This window comes from Hydractinia symbiolongicarpus, chromosome 6, assembly GCF_029227915.1.
Source record: "Hydractinia symbiolongicarpus strain clone_291-10 chromosome 6, HSymV2.1, whole genome shotgun sequence".
Classification (NCBI taxonomy): Eukaryota; Metazoa; Cnidaria; class Hydrozoa; order Anthoathecata; family Hydractiniidae; genus Hydractinia; species Hydractinia symbiolongicarpus.
In genome coordinates, this window is record NC_079880.1 from 26,127,549 (window position 1) to 26,154,384 (window position 26,836).

Sequence of the window (26,836 nt, forward strand, 5' to 3'; positions counted from 1 at the left end):
ATCAAATTTACACGAAGTTTGAAATCATACTTCGTTCTAGAACGGATCTCCCAAATCGATGGATCATGTCACCATACCCACATGGATAAGCGGTCATATATATCAAACGGTTGTTTTGTTTTGTTTGAAGATGAGATTGTAACAGGTACTGGAGATGAGCAATAACTTATTTTGCTACTTCCCTCTCGGAAAAGTCCGCAAAAGTGTAGAAAATGTATAGCAATGCCCACATGGACAGAGTATTTGTTGTTTACACAGTTTAACTCAGCAAACGTTTTTGATTCAGATAGCGTTGTTCATCACATGTCCTGTGATCGAGGATGGAACTCACGCAAACGGGCAAAGGTTCCGGCAAGAAAAAATAACGCACAGATCAAAATAGAAGTCCGTAAATTCCTGTATTATAATAAGGGAAGCCCTAGGTGCAACGTAAAAGACGAGTGCATATTGAAACTGGCGCAAGATCTATGCTAAAATTTGCGCAGGACTGTATTTACTATGATTAAAATTTACCACAGGCTTTTAAACAGCGTTGATCAAAACATCCGGTGAAGTGTTCATCTTATATTATACCCGTTTTTAAAAAGTATCTACTCTGTTAATGGCTCCACGCACAACCACGTCCCCAGGGGTTCTTGCCTTATTGAGATGTAGCCCGAGCGCTAGCGGATTTGATTTATCAGGCAACAAATCCTGGGGACGAGGATGGTTCACGCAACTCGTTGATTCTTACCTGTTGGGAGGCTGAAAAGAAAGAATGCTTTTTGGCACTACTTCTATTTGTCCCAGACATTAATTTTATAATTATTCACAAAAATGTTTTATGAGTTTTGTGGCAACATGTTCATGGGGTTTCTTTTACCATCTAGGAGATGACGTCAATCTGGATTTCATCCCACAAAAAAAATTACCATTCGAATTTTACTTAATAAATGTTAAATTGCTATTCTTCAGTATAATCAGGATAAGATGAACTTTTTTAAAATGGGAGGAAGTTTATAAAAAAGGGGAGAAGTACTGGAAATTAAAAACAGGTAAGCAAGTGTGAATGTTTAATATATTATACAATATTTATTAACAGTTTTTTTTATACATTAAATAATATTATTATAAGTAAATAAAAATATTTTTTACGATGTAAAAAATATTTATATAAAAATATTTAGATAAAAATATTTATATTAAAATATATATATATATTTTTTTCTTATTAATATTATTTTAACCATTCTAAATAATTCTGTCAGTTCTTTTATTTTTTTCTCGACTGCTTGTGTATATTTTGGAAGAGCGAGACAAATAATTATTTTCAAAATACCCACTATACGTGGGTATTCTGTAGTCACGTGACCAGCCAGGGCCAGGGCCTTGTTCAGGCCTTCAAAATATAAAAGGCCTAACAAGATTTGGGGACGAGGTTGAGAAAGTATATCAGTTGATGTTTGTAATAAGATTTACTCTACATTGCACCATGCGGCAAGTTTGAGACAGTTTAAAAAACACGTGACCTTTGACATGTGTCGCTTCCTGAATGAAATATAAACGAAACAAGGCTTGATAAAAATCGAACAGAAAAATGTTTCAGTACGTTTTACTACAAATAAATTTATTACAATATAAAATAAAACTAAAAAATGGACTCGTTCCTCATCTAAAAAATAAATAAATTTCATGAAAGAAAGTTTAAAATAGAAATAACAAAAGATAAATATATCCAATTGTATAAAGTACCGTCTCACCTCACAAAGTGATTGTTGTTTTTCAAAACAAAATCATTTGAAATATTTACTTCGTCCTGTCCTGAAAGATAAAAAGATTTGTTATTTCAAAGTATAGCTACCTAAGTATTAGAACAGCCATCGTCATGGCCATGTCTTCTAAATGAGAGACAATCTGTCAATTTGTTCATAAAATCCTTTTATAACGCGAAATTTGTACAATCGCTATGCAAAAAATAAAATAATTTCGGATTACGAAAAAAAAGTTTAACATCGTGACATTCTTATTTTAAATGTTTTAAATATCTTTTATTTTAAATATTTTCACATCTATATTATTTAATTCATGCTAACAATAATAACATTCAATTTCAGAAGATATAAAATAAAAAACAGTCTGGGTACGAAATTGTATTTTTACTTCTTCTTTTTTCTTATAAAATTTATTATTTTTAATTTCGTTATAATATATACTTATCTCTTACAGTATCTCCTCTCATTATTTTTACATACATAAAAATTAATGCTGTCAGAATTATTAACAGCTATAATTATTCACTATTTTTTATTAAAAATACTTTCTACTTTGGACTGTCACAATAATCTACTTGACAACCTCAACATTTTATTCTTAAGTATTTTATTCATTTTATCCAATTTGTTATAAAAAAATATTTTCGACATTCAACATTTTATTCTTAAGTTTCTTAAATTTGAATTCATTATATCCTTCAATTTGTTAATTAGTTAACTTCACTCAAATAAAAATCATCAATCCTTTTATTATTGCAAATCATTACATTCGTTTTTTAACTTTCATTTATCCTCATTATTATCAAATTAAAAGAAATAAAAAATTCATTCTTCTTTCTAATTTATTAACTTTTAATTTCTTCGCACCAAAATTTAAAAAAATAAAAACATTCCATACCTAAATATTTTTTTAAACATTTATTTAATCCTTATTATTTTCAAATTAAAATAAAATACAAATTTATTCTTCTTTCTAATTTATTAAATCAACTTAATAACTTACTTCGTATTCTTTTATTTTTCGTCTTATTATTTCCTGCTTTTGTTTATTCTTCGATCCTCCAGCAACATCATAAGCTGTGTATCCATCTTCATCTTCGATCGTCACATCAATATTTTCATGACGCAACAAAACATCAACACATGAGATGTCACCAAACCATGCAGCAACATGTAATGGTGTGAGGTTGTCAACATCTACACGGTTGATGTTTGTTACATCATGTCGACATAACATATCTAATATTGTGTGACGATCATGATATGCAGCGTAATGATAACTGTTTTGTTTCAATCTATCTTCCGCCCAAACATCACTCCCATATGAGATGAGTATTTCCACCATTGATGTATTGTCGGTGTTCCATACTGTCCACATCAATGGTGTGTGTTCAACTACATCTCTCATGTGAACGATGTTTGGATGAATGGATAGTAATTTTTTCAATTTGTTGACATCGTTAGATCTAATAATTTTCACGATATCTAAAAATAAAATAATAAATGAATAAAAAATATAAATTTATAAATTAATGAAACATGATAACGAAAAACTTATGACATCATTAAATACTTTTTTTTATTGTAAAACATTTTATAATGTATTAAACATAAAAAAAGTAATTGTGAAAACACAGAAACAAAAAGTATAGTAATAATTTATTTTTATTCAAATTAATATTAATATGTTGACGTCATCATGTATAGGATAATTTGCATCTGGAGGAAATTGTTTTACTTGTATGAACCACGGAAATGTTTCAGTTAAAGTCGAGACCCTAAAATTTTTCGCCTGTTAAAATAATTTCACATGACATTTTTAATAGAAATCTTGGAAGTAAATATAGGTATTCCTACAATTACTACGATAACATAATGCGTTTTTATAAACCAACCTAGTCTAGCACTTTCGTCCCCGGGGATTTTTTTATCTATTTCTTATGCGGGAAAAGAACGAAAAGGTAAAGATCCCTGGAGAATAGGATGGCTAGCTGTTTACTTCATGACTTATTTAGCCTTTTTCAAAACAAGGGGAAAAATGTACCAAATATTAATATTGCCTAGTGTAGCACTCTCGTCCCCAGGGATGTTTTATAGCGAAAAGGCAAAAATCTCTGATAACGAGGGTGGCTAGTATGCTTATTCCATGACTCTATTTGGCTTCTTAAGAACAAAAGAGAAACTTTACCAAATATCAATATTGCCTAGTCTAGCACTCTCGATTCCAGGGATTTTTTTATCTATATGGCATGTGGGAAGACGGCGATGAATCCCTAAAACCGAGGCTGGCTAGTATGCTTATTCCATGACTTTATTTAGTTTCTTACGAACAAAGAAAAAACTTCACTAAATATTAATACTGAACTTCTACTTTTCATTTTGCACTCCTTGTGCTTACCTAACAAATGAACAAATAACGCTTTCTTCAGATTGTATGGAGAAAAGTGCAGGATAAAGGTAGAAAATAATCTCAAGCACGCAAAAAGAGTTTCTTAGTTTTTTCAGTAAAAATTGTAAAAATAAATTAAAATTACACAGCTCTTAGTAAATACTCCGTTAATTGTGAACAGACTTCTCATGAATAAAAATAATGTATAATAAAAACTAGCTGCTGCTTTTATCAAAATTAAAATTTCTCTCACCTCACACGACCAGTTTCTATCAACATTATTTGCTGAATGAAACATATTCATTTCGCTTGGAAATGATATGGTGATAAAAATAGAATGACTGTACTCAATATATTCGATTTCGTCTGCACGAATATTTCAAAGATGTTTCTCTGACACGCGATGGGTTAAAACTGCGCGGGTTTCTTTATAAGAACAATTTTTAAAGAACATGAGACTTAGGTATTGCAAAAATTGAAAATAAAATGAGAACAGCTTCAGGCTATTGGTAAAACAAAACTAACCGACTTAAATTTTACCATGAAATGACTTGTTGATTTGCTTGTAATTGTGTTTTTTCTCATGATTTCTATTAGGAATAATTTTCAATTATGAGCAACTTAAAAAAGAGGTTATTCATTACTATATTGTAACTAACTTAAAACCTAACTTAATTATTTTTATGAACAATTTGATGTGAGTTAAATTATTCACCTCCTAATGCAGAATTTACATGCACATGCAACCGATGCAACTGGATACAGTAGCTAATTATTTTCTCCACTAATGTCCAGATTGGTATACTAGCGATAATTCTTCTATTCTTAGTCGGAACGTTTACAATGAAATGTCTTTTCGATAAGTATGATTTTAAACCGACCGCGGTTTCTTGTTTGTTTTGATTGTGCTTGGAAAAATTCGCTTCGGTGTAAAGTAGAAACAGTTCCTACTATTTAGCGGCGAAATATTTTGATGTAAACTTTTAACTAATCAGACTGCAATATTCAGTGTTTATTCTTAAAAAAAACACATGACTTTCAAGAATTCAAAATAATTGTCTTGTTTTTAATACCTACAAGACCGCTTAAATACAGTATCTTAAATTCGCCAAACGTTTTTTGTTTCCCGTTAAAATCAAAAAAATATTTCGCTGCTAATTTGCCGCCCAATTTGGTTTGTCGGTCAAGGTAGGTCTCAAAAGGACGTTCTCCCTTTGCATACACGTGTTGAGTTGTCCGGTACTGACACGCAAAGTACAATCTTCTTTTGCGAAGTTTGCATCTGAGTTTAAAAATAAATTTTATCTTGGATATCTATAGAAATCCCTTGTTCCAAATTTGTGTGCCATTACGTTAGATAAAAAATTATAAACAGGCTTAATTAAAGAATTTCACACCACATACCGTGTCTTTGAAATTTACGAAATATATAAACTACACTCAGCCAGGAGACTTTTATTTAATTTTACTTAAGGTGTTTCACCCTAAATTACGCTGGGTCTCACACGATTTTTCTGGCATCATAATACTGACTGCGCTCTTTGATTGGTTAATTCTATTGTTCTTCGCTCACGTGATCAATATAGGAAAATCTTTTGTTTTGAGCGCAAATGACCTCACTCACCCGAACAAATATAATTAATTTTTGTAATATTTAAGATGTTAACCACGCCAGCTTTGTGCTCATTGCTTGATTGTAATGACGGGTTTGCTGTGAGGGGGAATTGAATTTTAGGGATTTGCACTTATTTACTTTTAAATTATTAATAATCTATGCTAAATATATGATTTGAATAAATCGAGCAACCACGAGATAATAATAAAATTAATGGCAATATTTGAACAAAATTTCTTCTATAGATAATGATGAAAATAGTATGGGTTAATATGGAAGATGTACTTTATTAATACCAAGTGAGAGGTTTCGTATCACTTTTATTGACACCCTTCTGTAACAGGCCAAGTTGAATTATCGATTTTTACGAACATTCGTACGAATCATTATGTGGGATAAGTTTTATATTTTCTTGTCATGTATTCTTGTATAACAAAGAAAAACACACTGATTGGTTTTTTTTCTTATCGCAAGATATGGTTTATACGAAGGGATGCGTGATCTAATGTTGTTGGGTTTTCTGTTATCTTAAATAGCTGCGGCTTATATGAAATGAGGGTTATATGCGGGAAATACGGTTTGCATTTTTTCATACGAAACAGAATTTTATTGCTTTGTGTTGTTTAAGCTGTGTATTAGACATAAAAATATTGAAGAATAAAAAAGTGTTTACTGCGATCTGATAGCTGTTAAAAATTAAATAGAATTTACTTCAGTAAAGATAAAAAAATAGACTTGAGTTATTAGGAAACTAGGGTTATTAGGAAAATTGCAGCCCATTTGTATCATTTTTGCACCCAAATTGGGCTATTAACAAAGATTTATCTACTTTTATCAGAGCGTTCCAATGATGTAATCGATAATTTACATCATCGTATCTCATTTTTAAATATTTCACAAGTTCACATTCCCTGATGAGGAAATTGTGAAAACTTGAAACTAATAATTTTCTTCATCGAAAAAATAAACTTCATATATACGAAATGTCAGCAATTTATAAGAGATTTTAGAAAAATGTCAAGTTTAAGTGGTCGATCAGAGTTACTTTCAATTCTCAAAATATTTTATACCTATTATTATCAATTATTTGTTTAGTCATTGTCAAGAAATAATATAAATAGTATCATGTCAGAAACAAGCGAGTTTAGTTTGGTCTATGACACAACAGCAACAGAGCGCGCCACATTTTAACGACTCTGGTGTTTTGGTACTGCGAAACCCACTTTTAAGAAATATATTACCAATATGCAAAGTAGCTTTATTTCAACTTGATAACACTCAGTTTTTCTTAATTAATGTCATATGACCAAAAAGCAAAAAGTTGTTAAAATTTTATAAAAAAGTCAATAACGTCTAATAACCTCTTACGTTTTTGGTAAAGGTCTGTTTTAAAAGCAAGACCAGATGGAAAAAATTAGCGAAAGATTTTTTCTTAAAAGGTTCTAGGAATAAACTCGTTTCAGACAATAGTGCCATTAAATTGACTTTGCGTGTCCCATGGTATAAGTACAGTAAACATAAAAGTAAACATAAATGTACTTTGAAACAAATTAAATGTTTAACAAATAATCAGAATCATTTTATTCTTTTAATATGGGTAGCGACATTAAATAAGCAATAATTATAAATTTTCATGATTTTGAACATCTAGTTTTAACGAAATTTTTAAAATAAATGTTACTTTCTCCAAACCACACAATTAGTCAACACTCCTGAAATTATTTCTGCCTATTTTTTCACACTAATGTTTTTTTATATGTCTTTTAATTTTGACAAAGAGTCTCGTGGTGATTTTATTGCTCAAATATATGCTGATAACGATAACTACTTCTCTCACCTTTAAATCTGACACCCTTAACGTTTGGAAGTCTAAAAAAATTGAGCATATTTTAATATTTCTCAAGAATGACATACTTCTCAACACATGGCTACAAAATGTTTTAAATAGGACTTGAATATAATCTTACTTGTGACAATAAGACACAATGCTGTCATCAGATACACCAAGATGATTTTTAGCAATTACACAAAACTTGCACGATTCACCAATTTCCATGTCATCAACGATGTATTGATTGCAAGAAAAGTCAGTTACTAAGCTATTCCAGGTTAAACTATTACTTTCTTGTCTACTAACGGTGTACTTATCAGCGTCCTGTTGCCATCTCAATGTACATGATGTACTTGACAAATATGAGCAAATTATATTGCTCACTTTTCCAGGAGGATAAAGGCTAAAATTATTAATATTGCATTTATATCATATTTTTTAACAAAACTAATGACTTTTACTTAATAAAATAAATTAAAAGATGATCAAAATTTTGTCTAATAATTTTTTATTATTTTCATGCTTAGCAGCAGGTTAACATTTTTAACATCAGAAAACTCTTACAATGTTTTTATTAAGTACAGAATAGGCCCTGATACATATGTCGTGATTTTTTTGCCTCTCTAGAACAAATTTCACAAAAGAAAGGAGAGAGGATTGTGAATGATCACACTCATCTCTCCTTTAAGAACTATTCAAAAGAGAATTTGTTCTCTATTGTTTAAAAATTTTATTTACTTTTTCCTAACGATCTCATGCGCATTTAGGCGTTCATCCGTTGCCTGAAAACCAACATGTTCCAAATCTTTTACCATTTTTTTGAATTTCCAATATTGTGGTTTTATGTTAAAAACTATTTTATTGTTACTTTCCATAGACTTTGTGAACGGTATTTCCGTATCTTCATCGTTTGAGACTTCTACATTGTATTCAACCAAATGTTCAGCTAACAGTTTACTGATGATATGACCAGTTGATGATTTTACTGTATCCGATTGGTAGACGTTGGACGCTGAAACAAGGACCAGATTTTGTGTTGCTCTGGACATTGCTTCTAACGTCAAATGTTTTAACTTGCAATCATTGCTTTCAATTATACAGATGCATTCGGCTGCTTCAACTCCACGACTTCCCTCAATAGTAGTAAGCAGGTTATAATTTTGACTCTGCAAGGGATTTTTAACTATGATATCATCACAATTTAAAACTTTCCAGTCAGTGTACTTGTCGTAGTGAAGAAAATCAATTTTTAACAGTTTCAGTAATCTGTAAAAAATATCCTTTTGAGGGAATGTGTTATATATGAACAAACGTTTAGTGGCATGATGTAAACATACATCTTGTAAAACAAGTGCTAACATTGGTATACACTTTTTGTCTGTTGTCGGAGTATTTGCCGGATGTATTAATAACGGTTTTGTTCCTTCGATATTATGACCGATTGAATACGCTGTATTAAATTTTAATGAAATGTCAATTCTAACATTACCCGAAAGATCCCCATCTTGTATGGAAGCTGCAACGACATCAATATCAACCGGTGTTTCAAATACTTTTTCTTCTCCTTTTATTATCGGCGTGACATTGCTACTGGTAGTTTGTCCTTGTTCTTGTTGTTGTTGTGGTGGTGGTGGTTGCTGCAGCTGCTGCTGTTGTTGTCGCCGTTGTTGTTGTGGTTGTTTCAGGTGTTGCCAAATTTTGGAATAGAGATTCTTTTTTTTTTCGATTTTTGTTTTGGTGGATATTGCATCTTTTGATTTCTGATCGGGAAGCTTCATTGTTACCTTGTCTTGTTCTACTTCATTTTCGAAAGCCTTTAAAAACTGAAAGATTATCCGGGTTGTTCTCATTGCTCTGTTAAGTTTTAATACTTCCATTCCTGTTTCTTCATACTTGTACTTGTCATGTATTGTGACTTTTTGGTGTGAAATTAATGTTCTATGTTTCTCAATGGATTGTGGGAAAAAAATGATGAAGGAGTTATTTAATTTGTCTTCAGTCTCCAGATAGTGTTTAAGCAAAGATGATTCTTCCTTGTTCAATAACTCTCCATTTAATTCATCAATTATTAGATGCAGGTTTTGGTCAACATGTTTCTTAACCAATGACTCTATTAACTGGTATGGTGTTGGCACTTCATTCATTTTCATATCCTGAGCTAACTCGACATTATCCTTTACAACAACTTCGACAGCGGCTTTGAAATTAAATCTTTTAGTATGATTGACAATATCCTGTTTCAGCAATGTGTTGCCGTCCCAAACTACGTAGTATATGATCGATCTATTCTCAGAGCGCTCGTAAGCAATTTCCAAATGTGCTAAAGCTAGCACTGTCTTACCACTGCCTAAAGGACCGATTATAATTTTTTTTAAAGAGTTGTTGTATAAATGACGGAGTTGCTGTGGAGAAAGTATTAACGAGCTTATTTGTTCGTGGACGTTTTTACTGAGTGAAGGAACAGAATAGAGTGCTTTTCTTGTAGCCATAAAACACATGACTTTACCGACTATGTTGATATACCGTTCCTTGTTATCCTGAACATTATTTTGTGCTTGTGAGCTTTGCAAAATATTTGAAAAGAACTTTATCATATTTCTATCCTCAGCCAAAGTTTTCTTGGAGAGTAGGTTGCAGTCTACACAAAGGTGGATATTTTCGATATCTTCGAAATGTGGTGCAGCTACAACATTAACCATTTTCAGGTGACCATTTTTAAGATATTTTTTAGTGATGATAGATAGCTCCTTCAAGTCCTCTTCGCCCGCTTTGACTTCATCTTGTATTCTAACTGCGTCGGTTGTTTCTGTGTATCTAATGTTGACGATATAATTTGGCAACACAAGTAGAATTCTTTTGTTATCAGTAATTGTGCTTTCCAAACTCAAAGAAAATTCTTTATCCAGTTTTAGAAATCGAATATGTTCCTTCGTGTTATAATGCGTAAATATTGTAAACAAATGTTGTAATTCGATTATAACATCCTTTATCTTTTGTGCGAATAAGGAATGTGTGACGTTTTGCATTGGAGGTGGAAATTGGAGTGGTTCTTCCATGCATTTACCATTGACGGTGAAATAACGCTGGATGTAATCTCTTTCAAATGCTTCGTACTCCTTAGGTTCCATTGTTTGCAGGCTACCACCACATATAAATTCAATATCTGCTTCTTCTCTTTCTGCTCCTACAATGCATTTTATCTGTTCAGATATTCTTCTACTGTTGTGCGTTGTTACATCAAAATGGCTGGTTTCACACATATGCGCTTGGACCAATTTAATATCTAATTAAAAAAGTTATTTTAGTTTGCAACATTTCTACACAACCAATTTTAATCCAAAGTAATGTACAAAAAAACGCGCTAGAGTCGTCAAAGTTTTGGTGTAGAATACAAAACGTTATTTTTTAAGAATCTTTGCAATAATTTTTATATATTTTTGCGTTCGCATAGCCAAAGTAAAACTTTTGTCGAGGTAAGTGGCTTGCATCGTTAAAATGATTGCTATTCTAACAAAATCTTGACAATGTTTTTCATGGTTCGAATAATATTTTAAATAAACCCTTACATTTGCTTGTAAATGTAGCTTTCCAAACTTGTTTTACTTGTGCTCTGCCCTTGTGCACATCCACATTAGTTAGTAATGTATTTTTTGTGTTCTATTTTTATTTTCATTGTTCCAACTCCTTATTTATTTTTTTCGAAGAAAAATAGCGCCTTGAACTTTTTCTGGATAGAATACGTCATCTAAATTTACTCACCTTCAATTGAAATCAAATGAGTTTTATTTTCACTGTCAACTAACGTAATGGATAACCCATTGATAGATTCAGCATTGATAGATTTGTGATTGTAAATAAGCAGTAATAGTTTTCCTTCTTTTTCTTCTACAAAATAATCGTCGCCGAAATTAAGTTCTTTTGATTGTCTTGTAAAATTTTTAGTAATAATAGTTTGTATACTTTGTGCAGACCAGTTGAAGCAGTCATCATCAAATTTTATTACAAAATCTCCATGAAAATTTTTTAGTAGCATATAACTAAAATAAGGATTAAAATATAAATTAGAATAGAACCGTAATGTTTTTCTAAGTCAATAGTGTTTAAATGACAAGTTTTTGAACGATACGATGACAACAAAGGACTTTACTGTTCCCATTCCGTCTTTCAATCTTTCATAATCATTGTGAATGTTCCTAACTCCGTTTTGAGTTTTCTTACATCAACTTGAATATATATAAGTCCATTCTTTAAGTTATATAGATTTTACTTATTGTTGTCTTTGTTTTTATTTACTTTACATTTTTGTATTTCAATCGCTGCTGTCATAATTTTAATCTGCTGTACTCTTATTGCTGATGACTCTCCTATGCATTGAAATCATTACAGAAAAGTGATTTAGTTACACCAAGATAAAGTGGAATTTAATTGAATGGTCATTTATTTACTTTACCATATTTGCCTTTTATGTTAAGTTGACAGAATTAATTTAATGATGCAACAACATAGAAAAAGAATTACACACCTGGGTTGTTCTTTTATAGTTTCTTTCAACTGAGAACTCTTCTGATCACATGATGATGAAGAAATAGTTTGCTTTACTATTTCCACTTCGGCTGCTAATCGATTATAATTCTCTTTATTCTCTTTAATACCATCTTCGTTTTGCTGAATATTATCTTTATTTGCTTTGATGTCATCTTGATTTTGTTTAATACCATCTTCGTTTTGATGAATACTGTCTTTATTTGCTTTGATGTCACCTTGATTTTGTTTAATACCATCTTCGTTCTGCTGAATACTGACTTTACTTGCTTTAATGTCACCTTGATTTTGTTTAATACCATCTTCGTTTTGCTGAATACTGTCTTTATTATTGTTAACATTGAAATTTAAAATTTCAGTATCTGCTTTAATAATTTTGATCTTAAATAAGTCTAAGTCATTCAAGCAACCAGATTTCAAATCTTTAATTTTTGTTATGTCGTATCCGAGTCTTCTTAATATACCTTCTATGGCATTCCATAGCTGATTATATTGTGCTGAACTCATTGCTCTTCCATGCATAACATTATTGCGCTCATTTCTGATTCGAATGATGTCAGCACCGACACTGAAATCATTTGGTTGCGGTTTTCTAGTTCTCCATCCACCAATTGGTGCTTGTATGCCGTTACAACAATTAATTAGAACGTCACATAAAATAGTGATGTCAAACAATTCCGAATCTGTTTCCTTATCTTGTGGAAAAACGATTTCCAGCTGATCTCTTTTCAAATGGTTTAAATGTTTCTTATATTGTTTTAATGACAGATATAATTGTTTCTTATCTCTTGGCATGTTGCCACGGGCAGGATCATGTAAAATTTCACGTAAGTGGTCACAACATTCATTGAGAAGCGTGACCAATTTAATTTGATATTCATTGTTAGTGATCAATGCGTGGTGAGAAGATCCTGTTGGAGGTACTGCCGTTGCCATGACTATAATATCTATAAGATAATTTCAATTTCAATTCAAGAAATATCAATAGAAGTTATAATTTTCATACTGTTTATCAACAAAATTACTAGAAATTCATGGAAATTCGCCTATCGCAACAAAGTCGATAGAGATACATTGCATTTGTTATTTTGTGTCCTGTAGCAACATTAGATCAATTAATTAAAAGAACAACAACACACCCGCGTTGACGTTCTTTCTTCAAAAATGCTCTTAACAGAACGTTTCTTCTGTTCCTACATATAATGTTTATTAGTGCGTTTGTTCGTTGTTTCTACGAAAAAAATCATAGTTTTAATACTACTCACTTAGTTATTCAGTATATAGGTTGTAATACACCGATAAACAATTTGCAAAATGGCTATTTTTAATTTTACCGTATTGCTTTATTTGTTTGTGAGATCTGAAATGTGAGATCACATTTTTTTACTTTCTCTTACAATAATATTAGAGAAAGGGAGACTATTTAACGAATTCTTTACAATTTAAGACTTCACAGGTCCTAATTTGTTTTTAAGATATAATTTTGCGGGTTAAAGTTTTGTATAACTGATTTTTGATTGGTTTGAAAAAACAAAAGATAAGATTGGAATTTGAAGTACGTTTTCGAATTTTGCTCCACTCTACCCCTCTTTACTTCTTCAGTCTGAATGGAAACACTCCAGCTTGTGCTTTAACACCCATGTGTTACCACAGTCTATTTACGCAACGCTATCAGTAAGGAAAACAGCCCAAGGCTTTTAAAAATATACATAAACTTAAATTTCGACATAGTGCGAGTATAATAAGACATTTGGCTATCAAGCAGGCCAGTCAACTGATCATGCAATCATTCAGTTAAGTCAAGAAATATTTCAAACCTAATTGATCTCAGCACAGCATTCGATACAGTTAGTCATAAAATTCTATTATTATGGCATCATAATCATTATCATCATCATTCTCGGCTTAACGTCTGTTTTCCATGCTAGCATGGGTTGGACGGGGTATATTAATGACCCTCTTCCAATCTGATCTAGACTGTGTTAGATCTAAACTCAACTTCCTCTCTATCAAGTCTGTCCTTATAACCTCCTGCCAAGTCTTTCTCGGTCTGCCTCTGGGCTTTGCCCCAGGAACTATCAAGTCTCTACACTTTCTTACCCAATTATCCTCCTCCATTCTTTCCAAGTGCCCCAGCCAATTTAATCTTCTTATCTAGATAACATCTTTAAATACATGATTAATATATTTGGTGTTATATTGAATCGCCGGTGGTTCTTGGATTTTTCCACGGAATGCCAACAAGTGTAATTAACAACAGCCATATTCTGCGTGCATGTCGCAAAAAACATATCGTGTTACGGGCACACAAAGTAACGTGTAACTTAAAGACGGGACACCTCGTGTGTTTTTTATGGGTTAACGACTAGTCTATATTAGGATACTCACTGTGTCAAATGGTAGCTGCAAATGGTGACGGGAATATTTTCGTGGATATTCCTGGCAGATGAATTCTTGTGAATTTTTTCACGGGATAACGACTAGTTTGTAGTAATAAGCACACTTCGAGAGAACTAATTTACTTATTTAATCCTTTATCATAATATGGTGACAGTGTATAAGAAGAATGGGTTGTTTTCATTTTCTTTTGAAGCCGCTAAAACCGTTATGTCTAATTTGTTAACTTTATCGACGTTACGTCAAGACGTTAAAGCCTTTTAGACTGCCGTCAATCCGTTATAAAATTAGCGAAGCCATTGCATTGCACTTTTGAGTGTGAGGCTAAAAAAGGGAAATCTTTTAGACGCAACTGGCATCAGCTGCTCCACCCTAAGTAACTGGGGATTACCTACATTCAAAACTTGATTAATTAACCAGCGCTGTTATCGACAAAAAGCAGACATCTCTGTTCACTTTCCCTTTTTTATCACGTCCAACACAAAATTTGATGAAAATTCAAAAGGTGTCTAATAAAAATTCGAAAAATAAATAAAACTACAATAATACTATTTAATAGTTATTATACTGTTCGCATTTCGTGTTTCCGCAACACGACTTTTTTTCTCGCGTGCAAGCAGACAAATAGAATACGGCTTTTATTAAAGAGATCAAAGAATGTTGACATAAATGTCTGTGGTCTGGTGAGTACTCTTTACAGATGACGCATGTGATTAAAATAAACCTTCGCAAGTAAACCACATAAATATTTGTGATAAAAAAAACTTATAGACAGTTAACCTGAAATAGCTGACTGGTAAATGATAAAAATGATCATAAAGCAAAATAAATTCAAAACTAGACTTATTTAACCCTATTCGGTCCGGGGTTTTTCGAACATACTATGACCGGAGGGGGGGGGGCGGATTCCGCCCCCCCCTCAATAACTTTTCATAAGATTGTTCAAATTGAATCAAACTTGGCACACTTATAGTACGTCATAAAAGGAACAAAATGGTGGCAAAAAATGTTTGCTTGCGTCAGCACATTTTCTGTGACGTCATCAGAGGCTTGAAAATTGTTAAAAATGCCACTATCTGCTTAAAAAATAATTACTTTTGTTCTAGAGCGAATTTTTACATTCTGTTTGAAGTTTCTGAAAGCTAAATAAAATTCTTTTAACATATCTTCCGGTTTTTACATGGATCTAATAAAAAATTGCCAAAAATTGCCCGACAATCCGTTTTTTCCGGATTTTCGGGTAAAATCCGACAAAATCGGGAAATCGGAATAGTCACGTGTTAAAATTATTCAAAATGATTCTTCTTGATGAAACAAAGCTTGCAAGTTTCAAGTTCTAAGGATTATCCTAACAGGAGTTATTATATTTTCCCCATTATAAGGATTTCATAGAGATTTTAGGGGTAGTTTCGAGTAATAGCCAATATCAAAGCCTCTGAAAGGTATGGGACCTAACAATTTAGCATGCAGGTGTCTAATAGATAAATGGTGAAACTCAGTAAGTATCATAGCCATATAAGAAAGCAATCAGGAGTTATTAAAAAAACCGTCAGGGGGGGCGGAATCCGCCCCCCCCCCACCGGACCGAATAGGGTTAAACCGAAGTTGCGCAAAATTTTTCAAAAAGGTTTTTACGCGTTATAAAGGTACTGCCCGGTAAAAAATCAAAACTTGATATTAGTTACATGGAAAAGTAAAGAAAAAAGTATTTAAATACAACCAAAATTGTCTTTCATAAAGGTGGGTTTCCATTAGAGCGAATCTTCCTATAGCTCTAAAATTACACAAAATTTTAGTGCGACAGGAGTTCTACGCTCTAAATGAGTTTCAAATTATTATTCATATTATTATTTGTGCGAAATTTTCTTATGTGAACACACGCATTTCAAGATGGCAGACAGTTCAGAAAAAAGAAGAAGCTGTGGCCTTAATAGTAAAAAAAAGAGACGAAGAAAATCGCCATTTTCTCGTGTTCGTCAAATTTATAGAGAAAGAGAATTGAAAGGAGTGCATAATCAACTGCTTTAAGAAGTGAAATTGCACAATGAGGGCAATAGTTGTCATCTTGGTCAAACTTGGTGATTTTGTTGTAGGGTCATTCTTGTTATTTAAATAATTTCAACCGCCGCCTCCGAATAAGAATCAATATCCTCCTCATCCTCCGGAGCCGTTATATTTGATTTTGTGTCTCTAATTTGAATACTTATCAAGCCAAGACAAAAAAGAGTATTCCTTTAAAATTTGACACACGATTCAACGTCAGCCAAACCTGATCCCAATGCAAATTTCCTTCTTAGGTTATTCCTTTCCTTGCTGTATCTTTTTTAAGTTGTCCCATCTTTGAAAAGCTTAACCTTAAAACAGTTGAATTTAAAAAACATTTTTTCTAATTAAGTAATAGAAGAAGCTGAATACGCTCAAGGTTTAACAGCGCAAAAATATAGCGCATTGAACTGACGAAAAAGGATAAACTTTACCCTCTTCGCATCCTAATTCATCCTCAACTTTCCTCCAAGCATTTGCCACTCGATCTTTTTTCTCGATACTCTTTTGCAACTTTTGTCGTATAGACATAATAAAATTTCGAACAGCCTCTGCTAAGTACTCATCTTCCCTTTAAGTTGTACCTATTTGTTTTTCCCATTTAATAAAAACTTGTTTTACAACACTGCTCGCTTCATAACACAAACTATTTCTTGTGCTCAACACGTGTAAGCATGTGCTGAAGTTACACTTCAATAGAATCTATTTAATTTCTTTAAAAGGACATTCGATATTTCGTTGAAGTTGCACTTTCGGGCGAAAACTCAGAGCGATAAATATTAAAACTTTGTGATAATTGTCGCTCTAACTATCGCACTGAAATTGGGCGATAAGAGCAAAAAATTGTCGCTCTGGAATTTCCACCAGTGCGAAAAAAAATCAATGGGTCAAAAAAGCCAGAGCGATAAGAGAACTCGCACTGATGGAAATCCAGCTTAAGTTTAAACTGAATTTGTTTACTTGACCATGCCATTCTCAATCCTCATCTTTACTGAACTTCGAAAGCGGAAAAGGACTGGGTAAAAACATTAATATGCGCAATTTATGCAATGACGTATTCATTGATTTACCCCGTGTAGAGATTGGCGCATGCAGTTAGAGAAATAACGAAAAAATGTTAATGAAATTTCCAATAGAATTTTTTTACAATTATTAATCATGTTCACAAACAGAAATGTAAACATAATTGAATTTCAGTTTGAGCCAGAACGACTCAATAACAAACAAAAAATTCCCTCTTATAATGACAATGAAGCAGACACACCAGATCAGTGAGTGGTGCCTATGTGCAAAAGTGCGAAAGGATGCCTATAGCTGTTGACTGTTTATGCTGTAACGAGGTGGACACTATAAATTACTTCCAGCTACGCTACCTGTAAAATTTGACCTCACATTTTTCTTTTGGTTGTATTATAAATGAGCGCCTGGGTATAAGGTTTCTGTTGTGTTTTTGATAAGAAATGTATAACAGAGCACGAAGATTTCAACGCTGTTGTGATTTTAAACAACACTTTGTGGACAGCGATAGTGGCTATTCACAATCAGGAAAGCCGTAGACTTAAAAAAAGGACGAAGTTTCTAACAAATAGGTCGCTAGCACTCTTGCTTCCAATCTTTTTTGAAGATGATATTTTTAGATCTTATCGATATGCGGCATACCGCCAATTTTATTGGTTTGTTCATAACCACTTGGGAAAAGGTGTTCGTCGGGTGATACAATCTTGTGTCGTGTCTAGGATACGTAGAGAATATCCAGGTCCGAATGGGGGTGTATACTGGCTTCAAAGAAAGTGAATAAATACCTGAAATTGATTTTTCTCACACAAATTAAGTTGACGACGAGAATATTTGATTGTAAATTAAAAATAACAGGCTTTTTCAGAAGAGGCGTGCGATCGTACGCGCATGCCTTGGCACACGCATAAAACACGTGCGATGGCAACCTTCGAAATAATTTTTGGAGACTCGTCAGACAAAATGCTTGCCACATTTCCAGTTTGTTCGGAGATGTCCTTAGCTCGTTTAGAACGTTCATCGGACAAAACGTCGATAGATTTCCGTCTTGGTCAAACACTTTTTATCCATTAGCAAGCCTATTCATAGCCAACCTGACCATCCTAGCTAATTCACCGACTCCTGACTTAGTTAAAAGAACTACGTAGACATGAATCTCTTTTGCCTGACCCCTTCGTCGTTGGTAACCAGGTCTTACACAAGAAATCCAGCCATGCGGTTCTTAACTAATGCGGAGGTGAACGCCGACGAAGCACGGATGAATCTGCAAAATGAAGTCTGCAAAACTGCACTTACAGGCGGAACAGACATTTTATCATGGATTTAATTGTAGATAATTTCTTCATTTGACAAAACAATTGGAATCCATAGCAAGTCCGAATTTACCGGATTTTTTTCTTCATGCCCCAAGTGTTATTTAAACAATATAAATTGGCAATGGTGAAATGTTGCTACGGCTATTTTTTTAATCAAAAACAACACATCTACTTTGCTTGTTACAGACAGACTAGAACTAGCGTAGTAATGTACTAATTTTTAAACCCGTGGAAGAAACCACGTGCAGAAATTTTTTTTAATTTGTTGTTTCTTATCATAAAACGTTTGTTAATTCAATGAAAAAGATTTAAACAAAATAGGCAACGTGAATATGTCCCAACATAAATTTGTGACAAAGTATTTACATTCATTGTAGTTACACAACCCGCCAGTAAGATTAAATTGGCAGACAATGAAATTCCTAGCAAGTGAAATGACTTTAATTTTGTAACGTGATTTGTTCTAACCAATCAAGAATGGAAATGGAAGTTTTTGGGGGGATGTTTTTTATAGTCGCTTTTGTAGAAGAAATATTCTTACATACAAAAATAACATGCAATTATATATTATTAGACATAATGCATAGACATAATTACAAACTTAAATCTATGGAATATATAGCTTTATCCACGACTAATCTATATTATTAATACCCGTCTACGTCTGTCTGTTACGCAAAATAGTACGGCAAGTAGCAAGACACACGCAATGCGGTGTAAAAAGGGCAAACAAATCCGTGGACTAGCTTTAAATAGTCTCTTCACCGAAGAAGGTTTCAGTAAACAATAAAAAGTGATGTCAGAAAGATACAAGATGCCCTGGGGACGAGGTTGCTCCTAGTCAGGAGGTTAGGAAGTCGAACTGGCTTAACTTACATAAAGGCCGAAATGCACGATTGTATTTTAATGTCTTTTATTTATTTCCATTTTAACATTTGACGTCAATAAATCAATACACGTCCATTTTTATTTAATTACTCTCATTCTCCTATCGCTATCACTTTCGTCTACCTCAGATGATATGTCCAAAGTTCATATCGCTCTACTTTCGTAAACAACAAAATCCATGGTTTTAGTTAAAATTATCTTCTTTTTACTTTCGTCCATCTGACCACGAAATTGTTTATATGTAATATTTTTTAGCACAAACACACTCCTCCATATTATTAAAAAAATTACCGTTTTAGTACACCCCTATTTTTAATTTTTTGAATGCTTTCGATAAACGCTCGCTACGTTTATTTAAATTCTTTCTCAATTTATTGTTTTGTCCTTTCAGTATTTTCTTTTAATAAACGCTCATCTAATAAGACCACCACCTTTTTCTTTAAATAGCTGTTTCAAACTCGTCCCAGCAACTTTTGTCTGTTCGTTAAAAAAAAGACACAAAAAGCGCTGGGGACGAGTTTGGGGCTGTTTAATAATGATATTCATGAAGCCCACTTTAAACATAAGGAAGAAATAAGATATGATAAATGCTGCACTAACTTTTAATATAATGTAATGATAGAGATAAATTAAAATTGTAAAATTTTATCAAAAGTTTCTTTCTTAAACCTTCATCTCCAGTTCTAAATTGGACGCCCCTAAAGATACACAGCCGAGCGTTTTTAAAGCATTGTAGTATATGTATTAAATTTCTTTATATTAGTACTAAAAGTATTAGTACTAAAAACGTCAACGAAGGAGAGTTTTTGTTACAAAAGTGTATTTTGGAATGCAAATATTTTCAAGTATTTATTTATTTAATTACACACAACTTGTCAAGAGAAGAACATGAGTCATCATTATTTACTTTTTTACACTCTCTTGCCAAGTTCTATACTTCACCAAAGTTTTTGTCATCAACTCCACTTTTATTGCTCATTTAAGGTTACATTTCTAATTTTTTTTGCAAGCTATATTTTTAGTAGCCATCACCGTCAACCTCGTTCAAGGGCCTCTAATTGCTGTCCCTGACTATGAGAAGAAGAAATATTGTCGGATGAGGTTGATTTTACTCAATTAGCATTTTTTTTATATGAAACATGTTTATAGGAAACTCACATATGAGTCTCTGTATTAAAAAAATTAAGAACATTTGCTACTAGATCGCTGTGATTAATTTTAAAATAAAAGGTTAAGAAAAACCTGAGTCAGACTGACAATTCTTACATCAACATTCTATCTGTTTTATGGATGACAAAAATGCAAGTGAACAAACTTAATGCAAGAAAGCAAAATAAAAAGACAAGGAAATAAGGAAACCAAAAAAACACAACATGAAAAACAGACAACAGCAGTAAAAAATCGAAAATATCACTTCAATAATATTTCAAAAAAAAAATTACTAAAAAAGATGAAGAAGTGACTAAACTCACCAGTGTAACAGATTTCTTTTATATATATATGTAATTATATGTCCTGTCCTGATATTCTTTCAACGTTAAATGCTGTTCGGCTGAAAAAAACAAAAAAGAAACTTTGAAGAAACAAGGAGACTTAACATCGAAATTATCAGTCAATAAGATTTTATCAAAATAGATGGAGAACAACTGACTAAACTCACCCGTGAAACAGATTTTTTATATAAATATTTGTATATAAATATATATTTATCTTTTGTTAAAAAACGTGCTGACGTTAAAAGCTGTTGAACTTTCTTCGCTGAAATCTAAAAGTTTATGACAAACCAACCCTAAAATATATTATGTTGTCTTATTGGTAATCGTCATGCAACATTGATTACATATATAAATATTCTTTTGTTCAACATAAAACAAATTATTTATATAGTCATGGTGTAATATAAAAGGTATTGTAATTATAATAACCAATCATATTTCTTTTCGTGTTTACGTAAGCGTTTTTTTTCTCTAAACGACGTAAATCTAATCACATGACTACTAAGTTGCTTAGAACTTTCACAAGAAAATCTTTCTCATGCTATTCTTTAACTAGAACACAACAGACTTTAACTGCGTCCTACAGGACTGAACTATGATCTGAGCGACGCGTCTGTTTACGTGAATGTCTCGGGGCGAGAAACACGGCGAAAGGTGTTTGTATGCTCGTAAACAGGAAAATATACCAGCAGGTAGCAGTCACTGATGCTTACTGCCCTTGTTCTGCTAATAATCCATGGGAGTAGCTCATTTTGACCCAGTTGTAAATAAAAGAAGTGCTGCAATGAACAGTTCTGGTAAGTTAATAAATAAGGTAGCATTTGCTTATTTGTATAAAATCTCGCTAGTATTAGTAGAGAACGATCTCGTATGTCGTTTGCAAGTAGCAAAAGAAAACGATGTAGTAATGTTACGCACACATTTGGCAGTCAAGTATGTCCGATGGGTGTCATGGGACTATACTCGTCTATGTGTACAAGTGAAAACATGACTAAAAGTAATTGATTGTAGCATATGTTGTCATTATATAGTAGACATTAATCACTGAGCATGGCAGTAAACATAGATGTGTCAAAGCGGTAGGTTAGAGTAAAAGCAATACCAAGATTCTTTTCAGGAATATAAAGACTGCGGGTAGGTGACGCCGGTTTTTACCTCAAAGGTGCACTTAAATACCGTTCTATTGACTAAACAAGGGCTTAATTTCTTTTTTGCGAGGTTAGTAAAATATTCGCAAAAGAAAATGTACGATTGAACTGCTTTTTCATTTTCTTGAAGAGAAAAAACGGAGATAGTCGTGTTACTATTCTTTTCCGTTTGTTTATTAATTTTGCAAATTTAGAGTTTTAAACTCCAGCTAAACAATAATTCATCAATTCCGTTATGTTTATACCTTTTTCCAATTGTTGTTTCAAAACTGATTGCTAATTCAATTGATTGCTAAAGCAACAAACTTTGTGGATTGTATTTACAAGAAAAGGAACAAAAGTGGTTGCTATGTTGATATTGAAAACAAAATTAGATACATACAAATAAATAATTTTGTTGATGTCTATGTTAGAGTGACTATGGTTAGAGATAGTCAAGCTGTTATTACGACTCCACAAAAAGAATTAACGAAAATTATGAAACCGGAGATTTAGTACTACAAATTAAATTATTCTTGTATTCACGGTGGAAGAAAACTACAAACGAAAGACGGCAGACCATTTGGAACCATGCCACAAGTCAGTCCGACCTTCATCGTCACAGAGAATACTACGAGAAGAGTGCGCACCCATGCAAGCTAAATAAAACCAGAACATGGGAGAGGTTAGGTGCTGTGAAATTAACTTTTTAGACGAATGTTCCTATAAACAATTATCATACCGACGAGTGTGCTTGGGATGGGTCGTTAGCTTAATTATTTGTTTTATATAATATTTTTAACTCTTTTTACTTTCGTCTACCTGACCACATGATATGTTTAAAGTTCATATCGCTTTACTTACGTAAAAGCCCATAATGGCTGTAATTGAATATGTTTTGTTTTTAGTTTCATGTATTAGACCACGATATTGTCTATGCGTAAAATCATCTAGCGTAAACACACTCCTTCGTATAATTCAAAAATAATTTTTATCTTTTTTAGTACACACCTATTTTGCATTTATCTGTCAGAAAACTTACCTTATTGTTTTCATTGAACGCTCGCTTCTATTATTTAGGCTTCTTTACGATTGAATCCAAGTCCCCAATCTCTGTAATTAAAAAAAACAATCTATCACTATTACTTTTTTTCGGTTACCCTGACAACTTATCGCTATCACTTTCGTCTACTTGACCATATAATGACGTATATTCATTATACGCATTGTGATCAAATGTTTATTTGATCACAATGACACCAGCCATTTAAACATTTACGGTTTCAAGCTTTTTTAATTTTCTGATACATGGGATAAAAAATAATATTAAATAATATACGTTAATGATATAATACAAATTTTCAATTTTCAATAGAAGTACGTGCTCTTTCTTCGTATATGCTAAGAAAGGAGAAGTTTGTAATGCAAATATGTTCAAGTGTTTATTTATTTAGTTACACATCTTGTCATAACCATTGTCATAAGATGACAATGAGTCATCATTTTTTAATTTTTCACACTATCTTACACAACGTTTTTGTCATCAACTAATTTTTTTTGGAACGTATGTGAAAATACAGTACCAGTTTTTAACTCTGCTCCCCTCCATAACTTTTAATATTCTTTTCCAAGTGCGACTAAACTTGATACAAAATGGATGCAGTGGTACCTGCTTTAAATTTAATTCCTTTAGTTTTTAATGATAGGCAAACTCGTTATTTAAAATATTTTTTCTTTTTTAATTTTCGAAGAAAATCCGAAAAAATCGGGAAGTCGGGTTAATAAATACAAAACAAAATTAATCCCCTTGACGAAATATAGTTGTGTTAAGAGTTTAATGTTTTTAAGATTAGAATTTCTTTTAAATATAAGGGGTATTTTTGAGTAATAGTCAATACATACCACTCTGAGAGGGTTAAAAAGGATTTTTGGTACTCTGTTTTTGCTAAGCAATAAATAGGGCGACTTTTTGTTTGAAATTTATATCTATTCAAGTGTTTATTTGTTTAATTGCACACAGCTTATCATAAGATGGCATGAGTCAGTTCTTGTACTTTCTGTATCGATTTCTCTTATCAAAATCTATACTTGACCGAACTTTCGCTATTTTATTGAAACTTGCCATTTCATTTTCCAATATCCTATAATTACAGTTTCTATAACCCGTCATGACAACAACAATGACAATAAGTTTGTACTTTTGTTTTATTTTCAACGTCAACTTAGACCAAACAGACTAAGCATAAACAAAATAGAACAAAATTCAATACAAATAAAAGAAGTTGTCTGGAATGTAAACATATATAAGTGTTGATTTGCTTTCTTACGTAACATTTGTCACGAGATAATGACAACGCAGTTATTGTACTTTGTACCTAGTACTCTTCTCACGAACTAAGTTTGAAATTTGTATGGGCGAATATTTTTCATAACGTTATTTTACAATTCTGCATAATGGACATGCTTTAATATTTCATTGTTCAGTTCAAAAAGGTATATGTACTAGTTATCGCACAGTGCCGAGAAAAGTATCGGCAATATTTTTTGAGTGTTTTTATGTTCTTGTTACATTTAGGCGAGTGAAATATACGAGAACTAAAAAATGAAAAAAATATCAGCTGATACTTTTTGAGGGCATGTGCGATAACTTGTTTATCATGTACTCGGTCTTATATGATGTTAATTTCACATAGTCGGTTGCACACTGCTTAATTATGTTCGCGATATTAACAAGCATTGTTATGGGGGCCACTAAAATCACTGCAAGATAATTTATTTAATTTGTATTCATGAATTTATTTGTTCATGTCACGCTGAATGGAAATAAAAACTATTAATTTTTAAAAGAATAAATTATTATTGTTAAGCCAAATAACACAGAACTCCATCGTCGTGCTATAATATTATTCTTTTAAGTTGACTATAATAGTTGAATATAATTCAATTGTTTTTTTTTCATAGCCGGTGGGGAGCGCGTGATCTATGATTAATGACTATTTAATGACTATTGAAACAAAACAAAATTTGCGAATCATAAAATGAATATTTGTGAAAATAAATTCACCGATTCACCGACCGTTTTCGTTTTTAAGAACATAATAGGCTTTTCCTACGAATTTTCAACCAATCAAGGAAAAAATATAAGCTTTTTGCACGCTAAATCAGCCAATGAAAGGAAGAATATAAGCTTTTTGCACTCTATATAAGTAAAAACTGCACTCTTTTCTCGGTTGAAAAACAAAATACAGCATATATTTCGTGCAGATTAGCCAATTAAGTTGCGAGAAAAGCTTAAATTATATGATAAGAGACGGTTAGAGTAAGTTCTCCGTCAAAATGTTGAATCATATCAAAATAATGAACTTTTGTTTCGCAGTAAAACCAGCTATGATCCAATTTTAGTAAAATTGAAAGTTTGTTTCACCGGTGTAGTACGATGAGATGCTCTCTTTGTTATAAAATACTTTTTTTGCTAGCTTTAAATACGTAAGAAATATAATATACTTTTTTACTATTTAAACGTTTTACCTATGCCAAACAATGTTTTGTTTCTTAACAAGTTCCAGATAGTGATAGTCTACAAAACTCTTGAAACAATTTTAAAATCATTGTCGCTGCTTAATTAGCTTTATTAACCGTATTCTTGTATACTTTTACAAAAACCTGAGAATACACAAACTGGACATCCCTGCAAAACAATGCTATAAATCGAAAGATGAAAATAATTCACTTTCTCTATTGCTTTGGGAGTTTTAAAACACAGGAAAATCGATTAAACTTTCTTGTTGGATATCCATAGCTCAAAAAATTATTTAAGACCTCAGATGTTCTTAAGTTTTTACTAAAGACAAAAAAACAAATAAACGAAGAGAAAAAGAAAGGAAAATAAAAATAATAAATTGGTAAACTTGCCTTATGACTTGTCTTTTATTTCAAAAATCTCTATGGCCTTCCTCACTGAAAGGTGAAGTTTTTTTCTAACAATTGACCAAGCCCGTCTAATTTTATTGATTGTCACGAGTTCTATGATTGGTTTCATAAAGAGCCATCTCTTTGTTCACAATGTTATAAAAACATTCCCTTTGTAACGTAACACAATACCTATTGTGAATGTGATAACCAATCAAATCCATTTTCATATTTACGGTATCCGTATATTATTGTAAACAGAGATCACATGATTACAGCATTTTTTAGCTCTGCTATGATTAAGATTACCATGGTACATTATCCGTTATCATATCTTTTGTTAACTTACCTTATCGATAAATAAGGGTGGTTAAAAAGTGACTACATGTTTGCTAGGCAACCAATGTTTTTGCCGTTTCTTATTTGGCATTTCTTATTTTCTGCCCAATTTTTTTGCCCCTTTTTCAATTCAGTATCTACATGTGAAACCATGACAGCAATAAAAAAACCATAAAAAA

The 26,836-nt window shown here is 32.2% G+C and overlaps 1 protein-coding gene and 1 long non-coding RNA gene across 8 annotated transcripts; one reads left to right on the plus strand and one right to left on the minus strand.

Annotated features, from left to right (window-relative positions):
* Positions 1-1,039: 1,039 nt before the first annotated feature.
* On the minus strand, positions 1,040-24,938 carry LOC130647863 (uncharacterized). Of its 7 annotated transcripts, none has more exons than XM_057453867.1 (11): positions 23,452-24,938; positions 21,259-21,338; positions 13,268-13,359; positions 12,109-13,075; positions 11,346-11,623; positions 8,325-10,869; positions 7,723-7,989; positions 7,593-7,624; positions 2,755-3,236; positions 1,740-1,800; positions 1,040-1,651 (listed from the first exon to the last, which is right to left on the minus strand). In XM_057453867.1, exons 4-10 carry the CDS (start codon positions 13,062-13,064, stop codon positions 1,786-1,788), a joined length of 4,575 nt encoding a protein of 1,524 aa, XP_057309850.1. In that variant the 5' UTR covers positions 13,065-13,075; positions 13,268-13,359; positions 21,259-21,338; positions 23,452-24,938; the 3' UTR covers positions 1,040-1,651; positions 1,740-1,785. The 7 variants fall into 7 exon arrangements, with proteins under 7 accessions (XP_057309850.1, XP_057309849.1, XP_057309852.1 ...); XM_057453866.1 differs by lacking the exon at positions 23,452-24,938 and adding an exon at positions 21,447-21,581; XM_057453869.1 differs by lacking the exon at positions 13,268-13,359 and having other exon boundaries at positions 12,109-13,066.
* On the plus strand, positions 21,597-23,988 carry LOC130647866 (uncharacterized). Its single transcript, XR_008982892.1, has 2 exons — positions 21,597-21,692; positions 21,839-23,988. It is a non-coding gene; the product is annotated as an uncharacterized LOC130647866 (long non-coding RNA).
* Positions 24,939-26,836: the final 1,898 nt, after the last annotated feature.

Bases quoted from the DNA above. Each gene is read 5' to 3' on its own strand.
- LOC130647863 (XM_057453869.1), bottom strand. From the start codon at position 13,064: ATGGCAACGGCAGTACCTCCAACAGGATCTTCTCACCACGCATTGATC. The intron at 10,870-11,345 runs GTGAGTAAATTT...TTTTTTAATTAG, and splicing joins TCATTTGATTTCAATTGAAG to ATATTAAATTGGTCCAAGCG. The intron at 7,625-7,722 runs GTAAGATTATAT...CAATTTTTTTAG, and splicing joins ATTGTGTCTTATTGTCACAA to ACTTCCAAACGTTAAGGGTG.